The sequence below is a fragment of the Elephas maximus genome, chromosome 9 (genome assembly GCF_024166365.1).
Source record: "Elephas maximus indicus isolate mEleMax1 chromosome 9, mEleMax1 primary haplotype, whole genome shotgun sequence".
In the NCBI taxonomy this organism is placed as follows: Eukaryota; Metazoa; Chordata; class Mammalia; order Proboscidea; family Elephantidae; genus Elephas; species Elephas maximus.
Genome location: NC_064827.1, coordinates 101313767 through 101328982, shown reverse-complemented (window position 1 = coordinate 101328982; position 15216 = coordinate 101313767). Strand labels below are relative to the sequence as shown.

Genomic DNA, 15216 nt, shown 5'->3' with positions numbered 1-15216 from the left:
AAAATACCAATACTACCATCTATCTGACAGGGTTGTTATAAAGATTACAGAAATAATATTTGTAAAGCATAATGTCAAACCTATGGAAGACACTCAGTAAACAGTAGTTACTATTATACAAATATAACAATCACATTCTAATTACTTAAAATTTAATTAAGATGCAATGCCCATTAAGGTTCCTTTCACTTCTGTAAGTCAGACTCTTAAAACTTACACCACGTGTTTGCCATTCAGCACTTAAATATGTGGTCTAAGGATAAAATTATAACAAATGTAACTGTAGACTTCGAGCTGATATAAAGCCTCTTATTTATTTGGCTAAATATTCTCAACAGTTCTGCCAGCTAAACATACACAGTTACTTTCTCAATATGATAAAGCAGCAGCAAAACACTAAGGACTAATCAGCCCTGTGTTCATAAAAGTAGACTGTTCCTTCCACAAATGAAGATGTTTAAGAGTTAGAATTTATATAAGTCTTAATACGTTCATAAGACAACTTACCACCTGGACAGGAGCACATGATTTGATGACAAGATTTGTAACTGGCTGTTCAGTGGAATGCTTGTAACCTCTACGGTTTAGAAATGGCTCTGGGAGCTAAGACAAGAAACAGTAAAGGTTATAAGATAAGCTGTAGAATCACTGGCCCACATTTTCAGGAGTACAAGGGTTTGGTGGTACAGTTTTTGGGGATCCTGTGATCAATCAGTGTGGAAGCAACATAGAATAAAAACATGAGGTGTGGAGTGAGATAAACAAAAATGAGTGACTCTGAGAAAGTTACAGACTCTAATCCCGTTTTCTTATATATACTTCCTCATAGGGCTAACGTGAATACAAAAGGAAACAGAAGAAGCAGTGTATACATAATGCAGTTGAGTACAGGCTCTGGAGCCAGACCTTACAAACTCTGTGACCTGAGACAAATTACTCAACTTCAAGGTGTCCTACATCTCTTCTGTAAAATGAGAATAGCATTTTCCTCATAGGTTATGAGGATTGATTATGTAGTATCAGCAACGCAGAACCTGACACACAGTAAGATCTCAGTAAATGTAAATTATTATTAGAGTTAAAGCAAACTTACTATGCTACCTGGTAAATAGCGGCCCCTCAAATTTAAACGGAGGCTATCTCCACAATGACCCTCTAGCAAAGGGTGTTTCTGCTTCTAATCTCTCAAATTCACTCAAACTTTCATACAGCTATCAATCGTCTTTCTAAAGCACTATTTAGGTTATCAATGTAAGTCTGTTCAAAAATCAGCCAAGGTTTCACACTCCCTAGAGAACAAAGTCTAAATTCCTTATTATGACCTTTAAGAATTTAAGACATCTGTCGGGCCTAGCTTTTAACAATAGATTATCTAATAGAATAACAAAAGCACAAACAGAAAAACACAAAATAGATAAACAGAACCTCATAAAATTAAAAACTTTTGTTCATCAAAAGACTTTACCAAAAAGTAAATGACAAACTACTAACTTGTATATCCGACAAAAATCTAAGAACCAAAATATATATATAAAACTTCAACACCTTAACAACAAAAAGACAACCTAATCATAAAATGGGCAAAGGACTTGAGTAGATGTTTCACAAAAGAGGACATCCAAATGGCCACCAAACACATAAGGAGATGCTCAACTTCCTTAGCCATCAAAGATGTCAATCAAAACCACAATAAGACACCATTTCACTCCCACTAGGATAGCTACTTAGAGCAACTCATGGGACACTATGAGTCGGAATCAACTCAATGGCAACAGGTTTGGTTTTAGGATGGCTGAGATTAAAAAAAAACAGAAACTAACAAATGTTAGCGATGATGTGGGGAAACTGGAACCCTTATCCACTGCTGGTAGGAATGCAAAATGGTAGTGCCACTGTGGAAAATAATGTGGCGTTTCCTCAAAATACTAAAAATAGAACTACCATATGACCCAGCAATTCCACTCCTAGGTATATATACCTAAAAGACTTAAAAGCAGAGACTCTACAGATATTGTACACCAATGTTTATTGCAGCACTATTCACAACAGCCAAAACGTAGAAACAACCTAAATGTCCATCAGTGAATGAATGGATAGACAAAATGTGGTACATACATACAATGACATACTACTCAGCCAGTAAGAGAAATGAAGTCTTGATACATACTACAATATGGATGGAGCTTGAAGACATTATGCTGAGTGAAATAAGTCAATTACATTAAAAAAACAAGAATGGCTAAATGTATGGAGACCAAAGTTTCTTAGTGGGTACCAGGGGCAGGAGGGAAGGAGGAGAGAGAAAGTTATTACTTATGGAGTATTAAGGTTCAGAACTACCCGTAAACCCAAGGTTCAAACTAGGTGATGGAAAAATAGCACTGATTAAGGGTGGGTTACTCAGCCAATTAATGTTATTGCTGTCAATAAGTTGTGAACACCTGTGAAAAGTTGAATACGTGAAAGTCATGTGATAAAATACATTTACAACAACGACCCCTAACCCCTCCAAAAAAAAGAGTACCTGCTGAGGCTGCTTATATACAACCAAAAGCCTCATGGGATTTGGTTCCATGGTTTGGAGGTTTAGGATCATGGTTTCTCAAGACATCCCAGTTAATTGGCCTAATAATGTGTTTAGTGCATCTGTTCTACCTTCTAGTTTGTTGTGTAGTGCCTGCGGTCTTAAAAGCTTACAAGTGACCATGCAAGGCACAACAATTGGCCTCTCTTCGTCTGGAGCAACAAAGAAGGGGAGTCAGGGATAGGAGGATATGGAATTTGTGGCTAATCACCTCCATGAACTACTGCCTCCTCTGTCATGAGACCAGAACTGGATGATGCCTGGCTACCATTACTGAACATTTTGATTAAAGATTCTGTAGAAGAATCCTGATCAAAAAGGGGGAGATGCAGGAAAAAAATTTCAAATTCTCATGGAATCCAGACTTTCTGGAGCCATAGAGGCTGGATGAACCTCTAAAACTACTGCCCTAAGATAATCTTTAAAATTTAATCTAAACATATCCCCTGAAGTCTTCTTAAAACCAAATAATAGTTTAGCTAGTAAAATACGTCTGCCTTGAGCATTGTGCTCTTTTAAAATCTATCTATATAGGATCAGGTATTGACAACAGCAACTCAAAAGATTAAACAGGAAACAGGGAGCAATGAGTTTACGTTAATGGGGGAGGAACAACTCAAAAAAGGAAGGTGAGAATTGTTGCACGACTCGAAGAATGTAATCAGTGTCACTGAATTAGTGACTCGTACATGAATGTACATGAATTGGAAATCCTGGAGTGTAGTGGTTAAGTGCTACGGCTGCTAACCAAAGGGTCGGCAGTTCGAATCCGCCAAGTGCTCCTTGGAAGCTCTATGGGGCAGTTCTACTCCATCCTATAGGGTCGCCATAAGTCAGAATCAACTCGACCGCACTGGGTTTGGTTTGGTTGGTTTGGTGCATGAATTGGTGTATGTTATGGTATGTATGTTCTCAACAATGAAAATTATTAAAAAAAATAATAATTTAAGATCTTCCATGATCTAGCTACCACCCAGTTTCATTTCCTAGTGATGATGATGACAGCACCATTTACTGAATGTTTATTATGTTCCAAGCATGCTAATCACTTTTTTTATATTTCCAGGTAATACAGCAAACTCTCAGCTAAGTATTATTATTCTCATTATATAGATGAGGAAGCAGACGCTAAGAGAAGTTAAGCAATTTTCTCAATGTCACACAGATTTAAACCCAAATCATTCAGTGCTCTCAGCTACTGCAGAGCACAAATATCTTACATTTAAAATTACACAGTTGTAGAGTCTTAAAAATTGCTTTACATATGTAATTTAATTGTGTCCTATGTATTTTTTTATATATCCTATGCTCCAATCAGACTAAACTACTGAATGATATGTATGCCCCTTCCCCATCATGTCATGCACTCAGGCTGTGTTCTCAGCTTTAAAAGCCCTTAACCTTTCATAAAACGTGGTACATACATACAATGAACTACTGCTTCTCAACCATAAAGAGAAACGGAGTTCTGATACATGCTACAACATGGATGAACCTTAAAAATATTATTCTGTGTGTAACGTAAATCACAAAAGGACAAATACTGTATGATCTCACTTACATGAAATAACAAGAATAGGCAATGTATAGAGACCAAAGTTTATTAGTGGTTACGAGAGGCAGGAGGGAGGGGGGAAAAGGGGAATCATTATTTAGGAAGTAGAGTTTCTGATTACAGTGATGGGAAATATGGCAATGATTATGGGTAATGCTTGCACAACATAATGTAATTGTTATCACTGAATTGTACATGTGAAAAATGCTGAATTAGTAAATGTTGTGTTACATATATTTTTACAATTAAAAAAAAAAAAACCCTTACCTCTTCACAGTACAAAGAAATCCTATTCATCCTTCAAGAATCACATCAAATACCACCTTTTGTGAGGACCACTAGACTATTTCTATATTCCCACAGCCCTTGTATATGCCCGTTAAAATGTTTTGTGTTTTCAAGGGACAGAGTAGCAGGGGCAGGAATCTGGGGACCATGATTTCAGGGGACATCTAGATCAACTGGCATAACAAAGTTTATTAAGAAAATGTTCTGCATCCCACTTTGGTGAGTGGCATCTGGGGTCTTAAAAGCTAGCAAACAGCCAACTAAGATGTATGAATTGGCCCCAACCCTCCTTGAGCAAAGGAGAATGAAGAACACCAAAGACACAAGGAAAACATGAGCCCAAGAGACAGAACGGGCCACATAAACCAGAGACTCCATCAGCCTGAGGCCTGAAGAACTACATGGTGCCCGGCTACCGCCAATGACTGCCCTGACAGGGAACACAACAGAAAGTCCCTGATGGAGCAGGAGAAAAGTGGGGTACAGAACTCATATTCTAGTAAAAAGACCAGACTTAGTGATCTGAGACTGGAGAAACCCCAGAAGTCATGGCCCCCAAACTTTCTGTTAACCCAGAAGTAAAACCATTCCTAAAGCCAACTCTTCAGACAATTAGACTGGACTATAGGAAGAGTGTACATCTTAGTTCAAGTAGATAAATGAGACTAAATGGGCAGCTCCTATCCAGAGGTGAGACGAAAAGGCAGAAGGAGAAAGGAACTGGTTGAATGGACACAGGAAATCCGGGGTGGAAGGGAGGAGTGTGCTGTCACATTATAGGGAGAGCAACTAGGGTCACATAACAATATGTGTATAAGTTTTTGCATGAGAAACTGACTTTACTTAAAGCACAATTAAAAAAAAAATGTTTTGTGTTATCCTGGTTACATATCTACACTCCTCACTAGGTTATAAACCCCTTGAAGTCATGCATATTTATCTTTGAATGTTCCACAGAATCCCGGGCATGCTGCTTTACAGTCCACATATTCTGAATGAATTAAGTTCCCTGCACTGGTAAAAGGGAGGGCTGCAGAGGTTCAGTGGTAGAACTCTCTTTCCAAGCGGGAGACTCAGGTTCAATGCCCAGCCAATGTACCTCAAGCACAGCCACCACTCTTCTGTCAGTGGAGGCCTGCATGTTGCTGTGATGCTCAAGAGGCTACAGAGGAACTTCCAGACTAAGACAGACTAAAGAAGAGAGGCTTGGTGATCTACTTCCAAAAATCAGCCAACAAAACCTTATGGATCCCAATGGTGTGACCATAATACCTTGCAACATGTTTTCTCCTATTCAAAATGCGTGATTGAGAGCTTGACATAACGAATGCCATAATGATGCTCTAAGTACCCAACGAGCATTTTTTATTGCACCAACTGCACTGGTCTCTTCCAAAGGAATGCGGAGCTCTCTCGGCTCCTGTGGCCTTGGTCTTTCTCCACTTCTTTGTTCTCTTGAGAAATGGCTTTCAGCCTGCAAGGTGGCAGCTACGAAGGCTGCCTGGCGCTTTTGATCTGCAACCTTCTTTCTTGCTCCTTATCTCAGTCAGAGTGGACTTGGCAGGGCAGTTCCCCTAGCCGAGAGATTCTTAGGCTTTTTTCAGCCTGTTACAAACATACGGATTAGAGTCCAAATGCCCGACATGCCTATCTTTAGTTTAATAAAGAGTTTCTTGTAGTCGTTTTGTGATGTATAGGACCAGCTGTGGGCTATATGCTTAAAAACATTTGGTAATCCCTGCCAGAATGATATATAAGCTCTGATGTAAAAATTGCTCTTTGGGATTCCACAGAGTCAGAGCCTGTTTGCTGCTGGGTCCCCAGTGATGTATACATCTCCTGAACAAACTTTTTCACTCTTTCTGTCGTGGAGTATGTTTCATTGGCTCGACCGCTCCAGGGCACAGACCCCAATCATGTAACAATGATCTGATCCCGTTGTGCCATGGGGTTGCCATGAATTAGGAGGTGACTCAATGACAGCTAACAATAACAGTGATAAAAGGGATCTCCTGATGCTCCCAATTTCCCAAAGGATGTCTTGTGACAAAGACGACTTGGGGAGAATGATACTGTTGACCTTTGAAGTATGGATATAAAATAATGAAAATGATTTCTGCCTGTACTTATGAAAATGTTTCATTTTTCTGAAGTCCTATTCACGCGTCATACCCCAAAACTAAAGAAATCTCTAGGAGCTACCAACTCAAAATGCAGAGACCTATACCAGAGAATTATCTGATTACTGCAGCTATCTGAAAAACTAAATCCTGAACAGGTCACAGGAATAAAAGAAAAGAATGGACTTCCCTCTACTTCGTAAAAACAAGAAGTTTCCCAGCTACAACCACTGTGGAAAATTATTTGTTAATATCTACTAGACCCGGCAATTCCATTCCTAGGTACATACTCAAAAGCATGTTATAGTCACCAAAAGACTGTCACAGGAATGTTCATAACAGCATGATTCCTAATACCCCCCCCAAAAAAACCCAAACCCATTGCTGTCGAGTCAATTCCACTCATAGTGACCCTGTAGGACAGAGTAGAACTGCCCCATAGAGCTTCCAAGGAGCACCTGGTAGATTCGAACTGCTGACCTTTTGGTTAGCAGCTGTTGCTCTTAACCACTACCCCATCAGGGTCACAATAGCCAAACTAAAAAAACCCCAAACATCCACCTATAAAAGAATGAATAAATTAAATTACAGTATATTCCTACAAGGTCCCTAGGTGGCACAAACAGTTTGCATGTGACTAGTAACCTGAAGGAATGCCTGGTGGCAAATTCGAAAGTTAGAGGACTCACTTTATATAGGCTTATTATAAAGCTATAGTAATCAAGACAGTGAATTACCAGCAAAAGAATAGACACACAGACTAACAAAAGCAAAGAGTCTAAAAAAGACTCACATATGTATGATCAATGAATTTTCCATGAAGTTGCGAAGGTAACTCAATGAAAGGACAGTCTTTTGAACAAATGGTGCTGAAACAATTGGCCATCCATAAGCCAAAAAAAAAAAAAAGACCTCACACTGTACATAAAAATTAACTAAAAATGGATCACAGACATAAAAGTAAAAACTAATATTGTAAAATGTCTACAATAAAACACAGGAGGAAAATCTTTGTGACCTTAGTTTCCTAAGATACGACACCAAAAGCATGACCCATAAAACAAAGAAAATGATAAACTAGGCTTCGTTAAAATTTTAAATTTCTGATCTGCAAAAGTCAGTTAAAAGAATAAAAAGTCACAGACTAAGAGAAACATGTAACTATCGAAAGACTTGTATCTAGAATACACAGAATTTTAAAAATTCAGTAAGAAAACAAAAATCCAATTTAAAAATGAGCAATAGATTTGAACAGATACTTTACCAGTGAAGATATATGATTGCAAATAAACACATTAAAAGATGCTCACTTTCATGAGACATCGGAGAAACGCAAAACTAAAACCACAATGTGGTACCACTTAGAACAGCTAAAATAAAAAATAACTAACAATACCAAGTACTGGAATTCTTACATGTTGCTGGTGGGAACACAAGATGGCACAACCACTTTGGAAAACAGTTTAGCAGTCTCTTAGAAAGTTAAACACACACTTATCATATGATCCTGTAATCCCACTGCTAGGTATTTATTCAAGAGAAGTGAAAACTTAGATTTATTAAAAACCTGTATGTAAACATTTCTAGCAGCTTTATTCATAATTGCCGAAAACTAGAAAACAATGCAAATACCTTCAAACTGGTGAATGGATAAACAAACAAGTACGTCCATACTATATGATAATAAAAAAAGGAACAAACTATGGATACATGCAATAACACAGATGAATGTCAAATGCACTATACTAAGTGAAATAAGCCAGACAAAGACTGTGTAATTCCATTTATATAACATTCTGGAAAAAGCAACACTATAGAAACATAAAACAGATCAGTGGTCTCAAGGGGCTAGGGGTGTGGAGTGGAGAGCTGGCTACAAAGAGGTAGGAGGATATTTTGGGATGACAGAACTGTTCTGTTCTTGATTGTGGTAGTGGTGAAGTGAATATATGTGTTTGTCCAAATTCATAGAACTATACACCAAAAAGCATGAAATTTTACTGATTATAAATCACATCTCAATTTAAAACAAAAAAACTAAACACCAGAAGAACAGAAATATAGTAATTTTCAAACTAGCTAAGGAAAACATTAAGAATAAAGAAAACAAGCAATCCAACAGAAGGCACAAAGGGCTATATACAGAAACAATAAATAAAATGATAAATATGTCAACAATCATAGTGAACGTAAATAAACTCACCCACTAAAAGATACTTTCAAAGTGAATAAAGCAAATCCAGCTGCACGCTTCAGAAGAGACAGACCTAAAACAAAATAACACCAAGATATTAAATAAATTAAAATAAGGTATGTTAAAACCACCGGATTCAGAGGAGGACACGGAAAGAGGGATATCATTACTTGTGTCAGATGGATCTTGACTGATGTTTACCTGTGTTTTATTGACTATGCAAAGACATTTGACTATATGCATCATAACAAATTATGGATAACACTGCAGAGAATGGGAATTCCAGAACACTTAATTGTGCTCATGAGGAACCTGTACATAGACAAAGAGGCAGTCGTTTGAACAGAACAAGGGAATTCTACATCGTTTAAAATCAGGAAAGGTGTGTGTCAGGGTTGTATCCTTTCACCATATCATTCAATCTGTATGTTAAGCAAATAATACAAGAAGCAACTATCCGAAGAACACGGCATCAGGATTAGAGGAAGACTCATTAGCTACCTACAATATGCAGATGACATAACCTAGCTTGCTGAAAGCACAGAGTACTTGAAGTACTTACTGATGAAAATAAAGACTACAGCCTTCAGTGTGGACTACACCTCAGTATAAAGAAAACAAAAATCCTCACAGATGGACCAATAAGCAACATCATGATAAATGGAGAAAATAACGAAGTTGTCAAGGATTTCCTTTTACTTGGATCCATAATCAACGCCCATGGAAGCAGCAGTCAAGAAATCAAATGAACCTGGACCGAGGGAGAATGAAGAACACCAAGGACATAAGGTAATTACAAGCCCAAGAGAGAGAAAGGGCCCTGTAAACCAGAGACTACATCAGCCTGAGACCAGAAAAACTAGACGGTGCCCGGCTACAACCAATGACTGCCCTGATAGGGAACACAACAGAGAACCCCTGAGGGAGCAGGAGAGCAATGGGATGCAGACCCCAAATTTTCGTAAAAAGACCAGACTTAATGGTCTGACTGAGACTAGAAGGACCCCGGTGGTCACGGCCCTCAGACCTTCTGTTGGCCCAGGACAGGAACCATTCCCAAAGCCAACTCTTCAGACAGGGATTGGACTGGACAATGGGATGGAGAGGGATGCTGCTGAGGAGTGAGCTTCTTGGATCAGGTGGACACTTGAAACTATGTTGGCATCTCCTGCCTGGAGGGGAGATGAGAGGGTAGAGGGGGTTAGAAGCTGGTAAAATGGACATAAAAAGAGAGAGTGGAGGGAGGGAGCAGGCTGTCTTATCAGGGGGAAAGCAATTGGGAGTATGTAGCAAGGTGTATATAAGTTTTTGTGTGAAAGACTGACTTGATTTGTAAACTCTCACTTAAAGCACAATAAAAATTTAAAAAGAAAAAATCAAATGACACGTTGCCTTGAGCAAATCTGTTGCAAAAGACTTCTTGCAAGTGTTAACAAGCAAAGGTATCACTTGAGGACTAAGGTCCACCTGACCAAAGTCATGGTATGTTCAATCGCCTCGTACGCATGGGAAAGCTGGACAATAATGAAGACCAAAAAAGAATTAATGACTTTGAATTATTGTGCTGGTGAAGAATATTGAAAATACCATGGACTGCCAGCACAAACAAATCTGTCCTGGAAGGAGTGCAGCCAGAATGCTCCTTAGAAGCAAGGATGAAGAGACTTCTTTGGATGTGTTATCGGGGGGACCTGTCCCTGAAGAAGGGCATCATGCTTAGTAAAGTAAAGGGTCACGGAAAAAGAGGAAGACCCTCAACAAGATGGATTGACACCGTGGCTGCAACAATGGGGGTCAAGCATAACGATGGTGGGGATGGCACAGCACCAGGCGGTATTTCAGGGTGGCTGAGTTACAACCGACTCCACGAACTCAGTAACAACAAAACCAGCAGGTACAATTCCATGAGGCTACAGCTTAGTGACATCTTATCATCGATATTGAGATCTGTACTTATATAACCGAGATTCAAAAATACTATTTTATTGCATCTATTAGAATCACTGTTTTTAATCTCAAAAATGACTCCAGGTCCATAGCTCTTTGGTGGCTGATTCAATAAGTTACCTATTTGCCCCCACTAAAGTTTAAACACCACAGTGCTGGCAAACGGGCCTAGTATAATTTGAAAGCAGTTACTAGGAGTATAAACTGAAATCAGGACAAAGCATACTTTCAGAATAGTTGTACATTGTTTAACTGAATTATCAAACATACTTGCCACAATTACAATCGATTTGCTTGCAAGATGTTTTATCCTACAAAACACCTAAGTTATTATATGCAGCTATATAACTCAAAAGCTATTTTCTACTCAAACCTTTTATCTACTAGGAAATAATACTGTTGAAACTTCTGGCGAAGGAAGAAACCACTAAGAAAGGCAGAAAGGTTGACTGGTTGTGAATTGAAAAGATCAAGACTGGACAGGGAATGAATAACGATGAATTTCTGAGATACTAACTTTATATTCCAGCAGACGCAGATGTGTAAACTAAGAGCTGAAGGTAAGCATTTGCTGAAAAGAAAAATTAAAACTTATTTATAAGACTGTGCACATTTTTCAAAAGACTTTTACATCTGCTATATCTCAAAGCAATCTTTTAAGGTAAGAAGGCATGGAGACTGCCTGGCTCACCTAAAATTTCATACCCAGCAGCAGTCCCAGAGCTACAGCTCAAATTCTGCTAATCTCCATTCCTACCCCTTTTTGCAGGTACTGCTGACTCAAGGGCAGTGAGTCATTTGCATGTAAAGTTCACTTACACATACAACCCACACACAAATGGTCATCCTTTAAGAGTACCATGTTAGCACAATGAACAGATTTTTCTTGATCTCATTTAAATAGCCAGGCTCACCTAGTGCATTCTAAATTATTTCATTCACAAAGTCAGTTAAAAGAAAAACTAAAAACATTACATACCACATTCATATTTGTGACAGTTTCAAAACAGTGTCAGGGTTAAGCACTATTTTTCGTTTTGCTATATTAAAAACCACATAAAACAAAAAATTTAAAATACTATAAATTGGTAATTTGTAAGGCTTATTTTTTTTTTTATTTATCCCAAACACTCACTTATTTGGGCTATTGAACACAACAAATGACAAAACTCCTTTCAACGCACAGTTGAGAAAAATTCTGAGAAACCCTGCTCAGTGAACCACAACCAAATTGTTCCATTAATGTGCAGCGGTTCTAATTAACGATTCTCTCCAATTAGTACCCTCCAGGAGCTGACTCTCCACTTCTGGAGCTAAGTGACATACTATAATTTTACAGGAACGTTACTGTAACTAGGCAAGGAAAAAATTCCAACGACTAGAGCCCAAAAAAAAAACAAAACATTTTTTAAATACAAACAAATGTGATGAGACATTTAATATTATAAGGCATTCAAATATTTTAAGAAAAAGGCAAGAACTTTAGTGGGGGAAAGTGTTGAATGCACGTCTGTTACACAAAATTCTTAACAGCCAAGTTAAGGCAAGTGGATGGTGGGATTCATCCAGGACATGGCCACATTCTCCCACAACTGTATGTTGGTAATAATTGTAATAAAAACATGATTCTATGTATAATAGGATTTTTTTCCCCTACAGGTTAGAAAGGTTTTTTTCATTTTTTAAGGGGAAAAAAGTATTATCATATGGGTCCTGCATTATGAATGTTTAGAATGGTTTTCAATAGTTGAGACCCTTAATAATTTTATTACTTTCATCTAGTCTATCAGAGAATTCCCAGGATTTCTGTCTTTCCCTTTCTGGACAAATTGGATAACCACAGTCACTGCAGGTAGAAACAGCTCAGGAGGTTACGTAGTTAGGGCAGCACAACTTCCTATCTGGTAATACACAAAGAAGAGCCCCAGATCCTCAAGAACTCCACTGTCCAAGAAAAGAGAAATAAATATGGGGAAAAAAAATTTAATTGCACATTAAGAAACGTTCATGAGCTCTGAGAAACAGTATATGCTTAATTGGAGCCGTGGTGGGAAACTGGTTAAAGGGTTCAGCTGCTAACCAAAAGGCTGGAAGTTCAAATCCAGCAGCTGCTCCTTAGAAAACCCTCTGAGGCAGTTCTACTCTGTCCTAGAGGATCACTATGAGTCAAAATCAACCCAACGGCAACGGGGATGTGTTTAATTGGGGAGGGAAAGGAATAAAATTTGTTACGTACCAAAAAAAAAAAAAATGTTCACGATCCACTCCTTTTACTTTCCAGAATTAATCTTAAGGAACCCAGAAATGACAAAGATTTATGTGCTAGAACGTTTGTAACAGTGTTTTTATATCGTGGAAAAAGCAAAAACTGGTTCATAGTGGGGAATTCCATAAATAATAGTTATAATATTTTAAATAATAATCCAGGTGGCTAGTGCACAATCTCAATTATATTAGCTTATCTAAAGTAAATTCCACAGCTAAGTAATACTACCCTTAAATCTGAGATTCCAAAGTGATCATGCAAATAATTACAGCAGACAAACTGTAATTAATCAAGCTGGCAAGTCCTTGAATGAGCAGATACAATATATAGAAAATCCAAGATGGGAAAAAGACAGGATTGCCTATAATTTAAAGCATAAACCTAAAGAAAAAATTAAAGGTAAAGAGGTAAGGGAGAAAACAAACAGGAAAAGGAAAACTAAACCCCAGCTACAATAGCATGTAAAGAAGCTGAGGAACAGCTTTCAACAGGACTGAGTCAGTCAGGCAGGGCCCAGTCAGGGGGCAGTGAAATTGGGAGGAAGAGGCTCCTCTACCTTCAGGGCTGCTTACTTTGGATTCCGGCACATCACTTCATCACTGCTTCTCAGCAGCAGAAAATGATGGCTGCAACAGAAATACTAACTGGAAAGGAAACATCATTATTACAGTCCCCTTACATGTGCATATGTGTGTAGTGAATTATCCCAGGTTTTAAATGACACTCAATTAAATGTTGTAAATCCTGAATGGAAGATTAAATCTCTATAATTCAAGCATTTCCATCAAATTTTAGTTGGATATTTAATAAAAACGTGAACTACCAAAACCAAAACTATCTTGTTGGTTTTACCTCCTTAACAACATGCTCTTCATGGTGGGGGCCATTAAATAAATTGTATTACTTGAACAGACCTTTTATAAGGTCCACAATCCCAGGCACTATGCACTTAACAGTTTTTGTTAAAGTGTACTCCCAACCTGTAAATGCTGATACTTCCCGGGGAAGTGCTCAGCTTCCCCTAACATAAGTTGTCCTCTTAATCAGGCAAGTGAAAGATGATCCATGGGCATAATCATAGCTCTTATAAAGGAAGCTGATATATGTATTTTGCAAACGATGCAAGATGGAAATCAAGTTACAGTTGAAATGAATCAGCACAAATTCATCATCCCCCCAAAATTTTTAAGGAATGTTCTGCTACTGGTGGGTTTAGCTCTATGTGTACACTATCACACGAGTTTGCTCCAGGAGTGATGAAGAGTCACTTATGATGTGGAAAGCAGGAATTAATAGGGTTGGCAATTTCCCAGGTTTGTCACCTAATGACCTATACACCTTAATAAATCATCAAAGTTTGGCACAGGGGCTTTGGAGATGAATAACCCAACACTTAAAAAAAAAAAAAAAAACACTTAGCAAGTATAAATTAAATGTGCTTAAAATGGTGAGATCTTTGAGGGCGGGCTGATTCCAGCGGAATCCAGACACATGCTGTGCGTTTTAAAGACTTGAACGGAACGCGGATGTCTATAACGTTTTTTACGCTCTGCACTCATTTTAGGAATACTTTATTTTAGGAATGTTCATTTTAGGAAATAAATGCAATATTTACTTCCCCAACTTTTTCACAGAATCAACCGCAGTGCCGACACTACGGAATACCCGTATCGTGGGCGTCGTGAACGGAGAGCGCCGTACAAATGCCCGGGCTCCCCCGAGTGTTCGGACTGCGGCAGGCTCAGGGCCGAAACCACCGCGGAGAAAACTGTCCCGGAGTGCGAGGCTCGCCCCGTACGGGCCTGGGGGGCCGGCCGGCGTTTTCCGGCGGCCGGAAGGACGCGAACCGCCAGCTGCGCCCTCGGCCCCTAGCCGCGCATGAAGGACGCTGCGGCCCGTTACACGCAGCGGGTTTCCGAGGCTTGGACCCAGCCCGCCGGCACTTACCGACCAGCAGCTCGTCCCGCAGCTTGACAGCCCGGGACGGGGGTGGAGGGGGGCGTCAGGGAGGGAAGGAGACGCGAGTATGGGCTCTGGAGACGTGGACATTCGTCTGGGCCTAGCACCGACCGGGCGTCGCGCATTCCCCTCGCGCAACAGCGGTTCCGGGCCGCGCGACCGTGAAAACAGGAACCGTCACGGCGCGCGCCCTACGCGTGTTTTGCCTCTTCCCGCCCGATTTGCCGCGCGCTCACGCCCCTCCTCCGACACCAAGGACTCCTTCGGGCCTTGAAGACGCCCCGCCCCGTGCGCGTGAGCAAG

General features: G+C 39.4%; 1 protein-coding gene across 12 annotated transcripts in view; it reads right to left on the bottom strand.

Annotated features, from left to right (window-relative positions):
* Positions 1–15195, bottom strand: part of RMI1 (RecQ mediated genome instability 1) — a 160244-nt gene extending 145049 nt beyond the window's left edge. For 7 of the 12 annotated variants that reach the window (XR_007518714.1, XR_007518713.1, XR_007518711.1 and 4 more), the window contains exons 1-3: positions 14902–15195; positions 8751–8814; positions 508–603 (exon numbers count right to left, since the gene is read on the bottom strand). Coding sequence is in view for 1 of the 12 variants with exons in the window: in XM_049896412.1 (XP_049752369.1) it covers positions 508–603; positions 14902–15003 (198 nt within the window). In the remaining 11 variants the exon portion in view is untranslated. Of the gene's footprint in view, positions 1–507; positions 7420–8750; positions 8815–14901 lie in introns of those variants that run through there. The other 5 variants (XM_049896408.1, XR_007518717.1, XM_049896412.1 and 2 more) reach the window with 5 other exon arrangements.
* Positions 15196–15216: the final 21 nt, after the last annotated feature.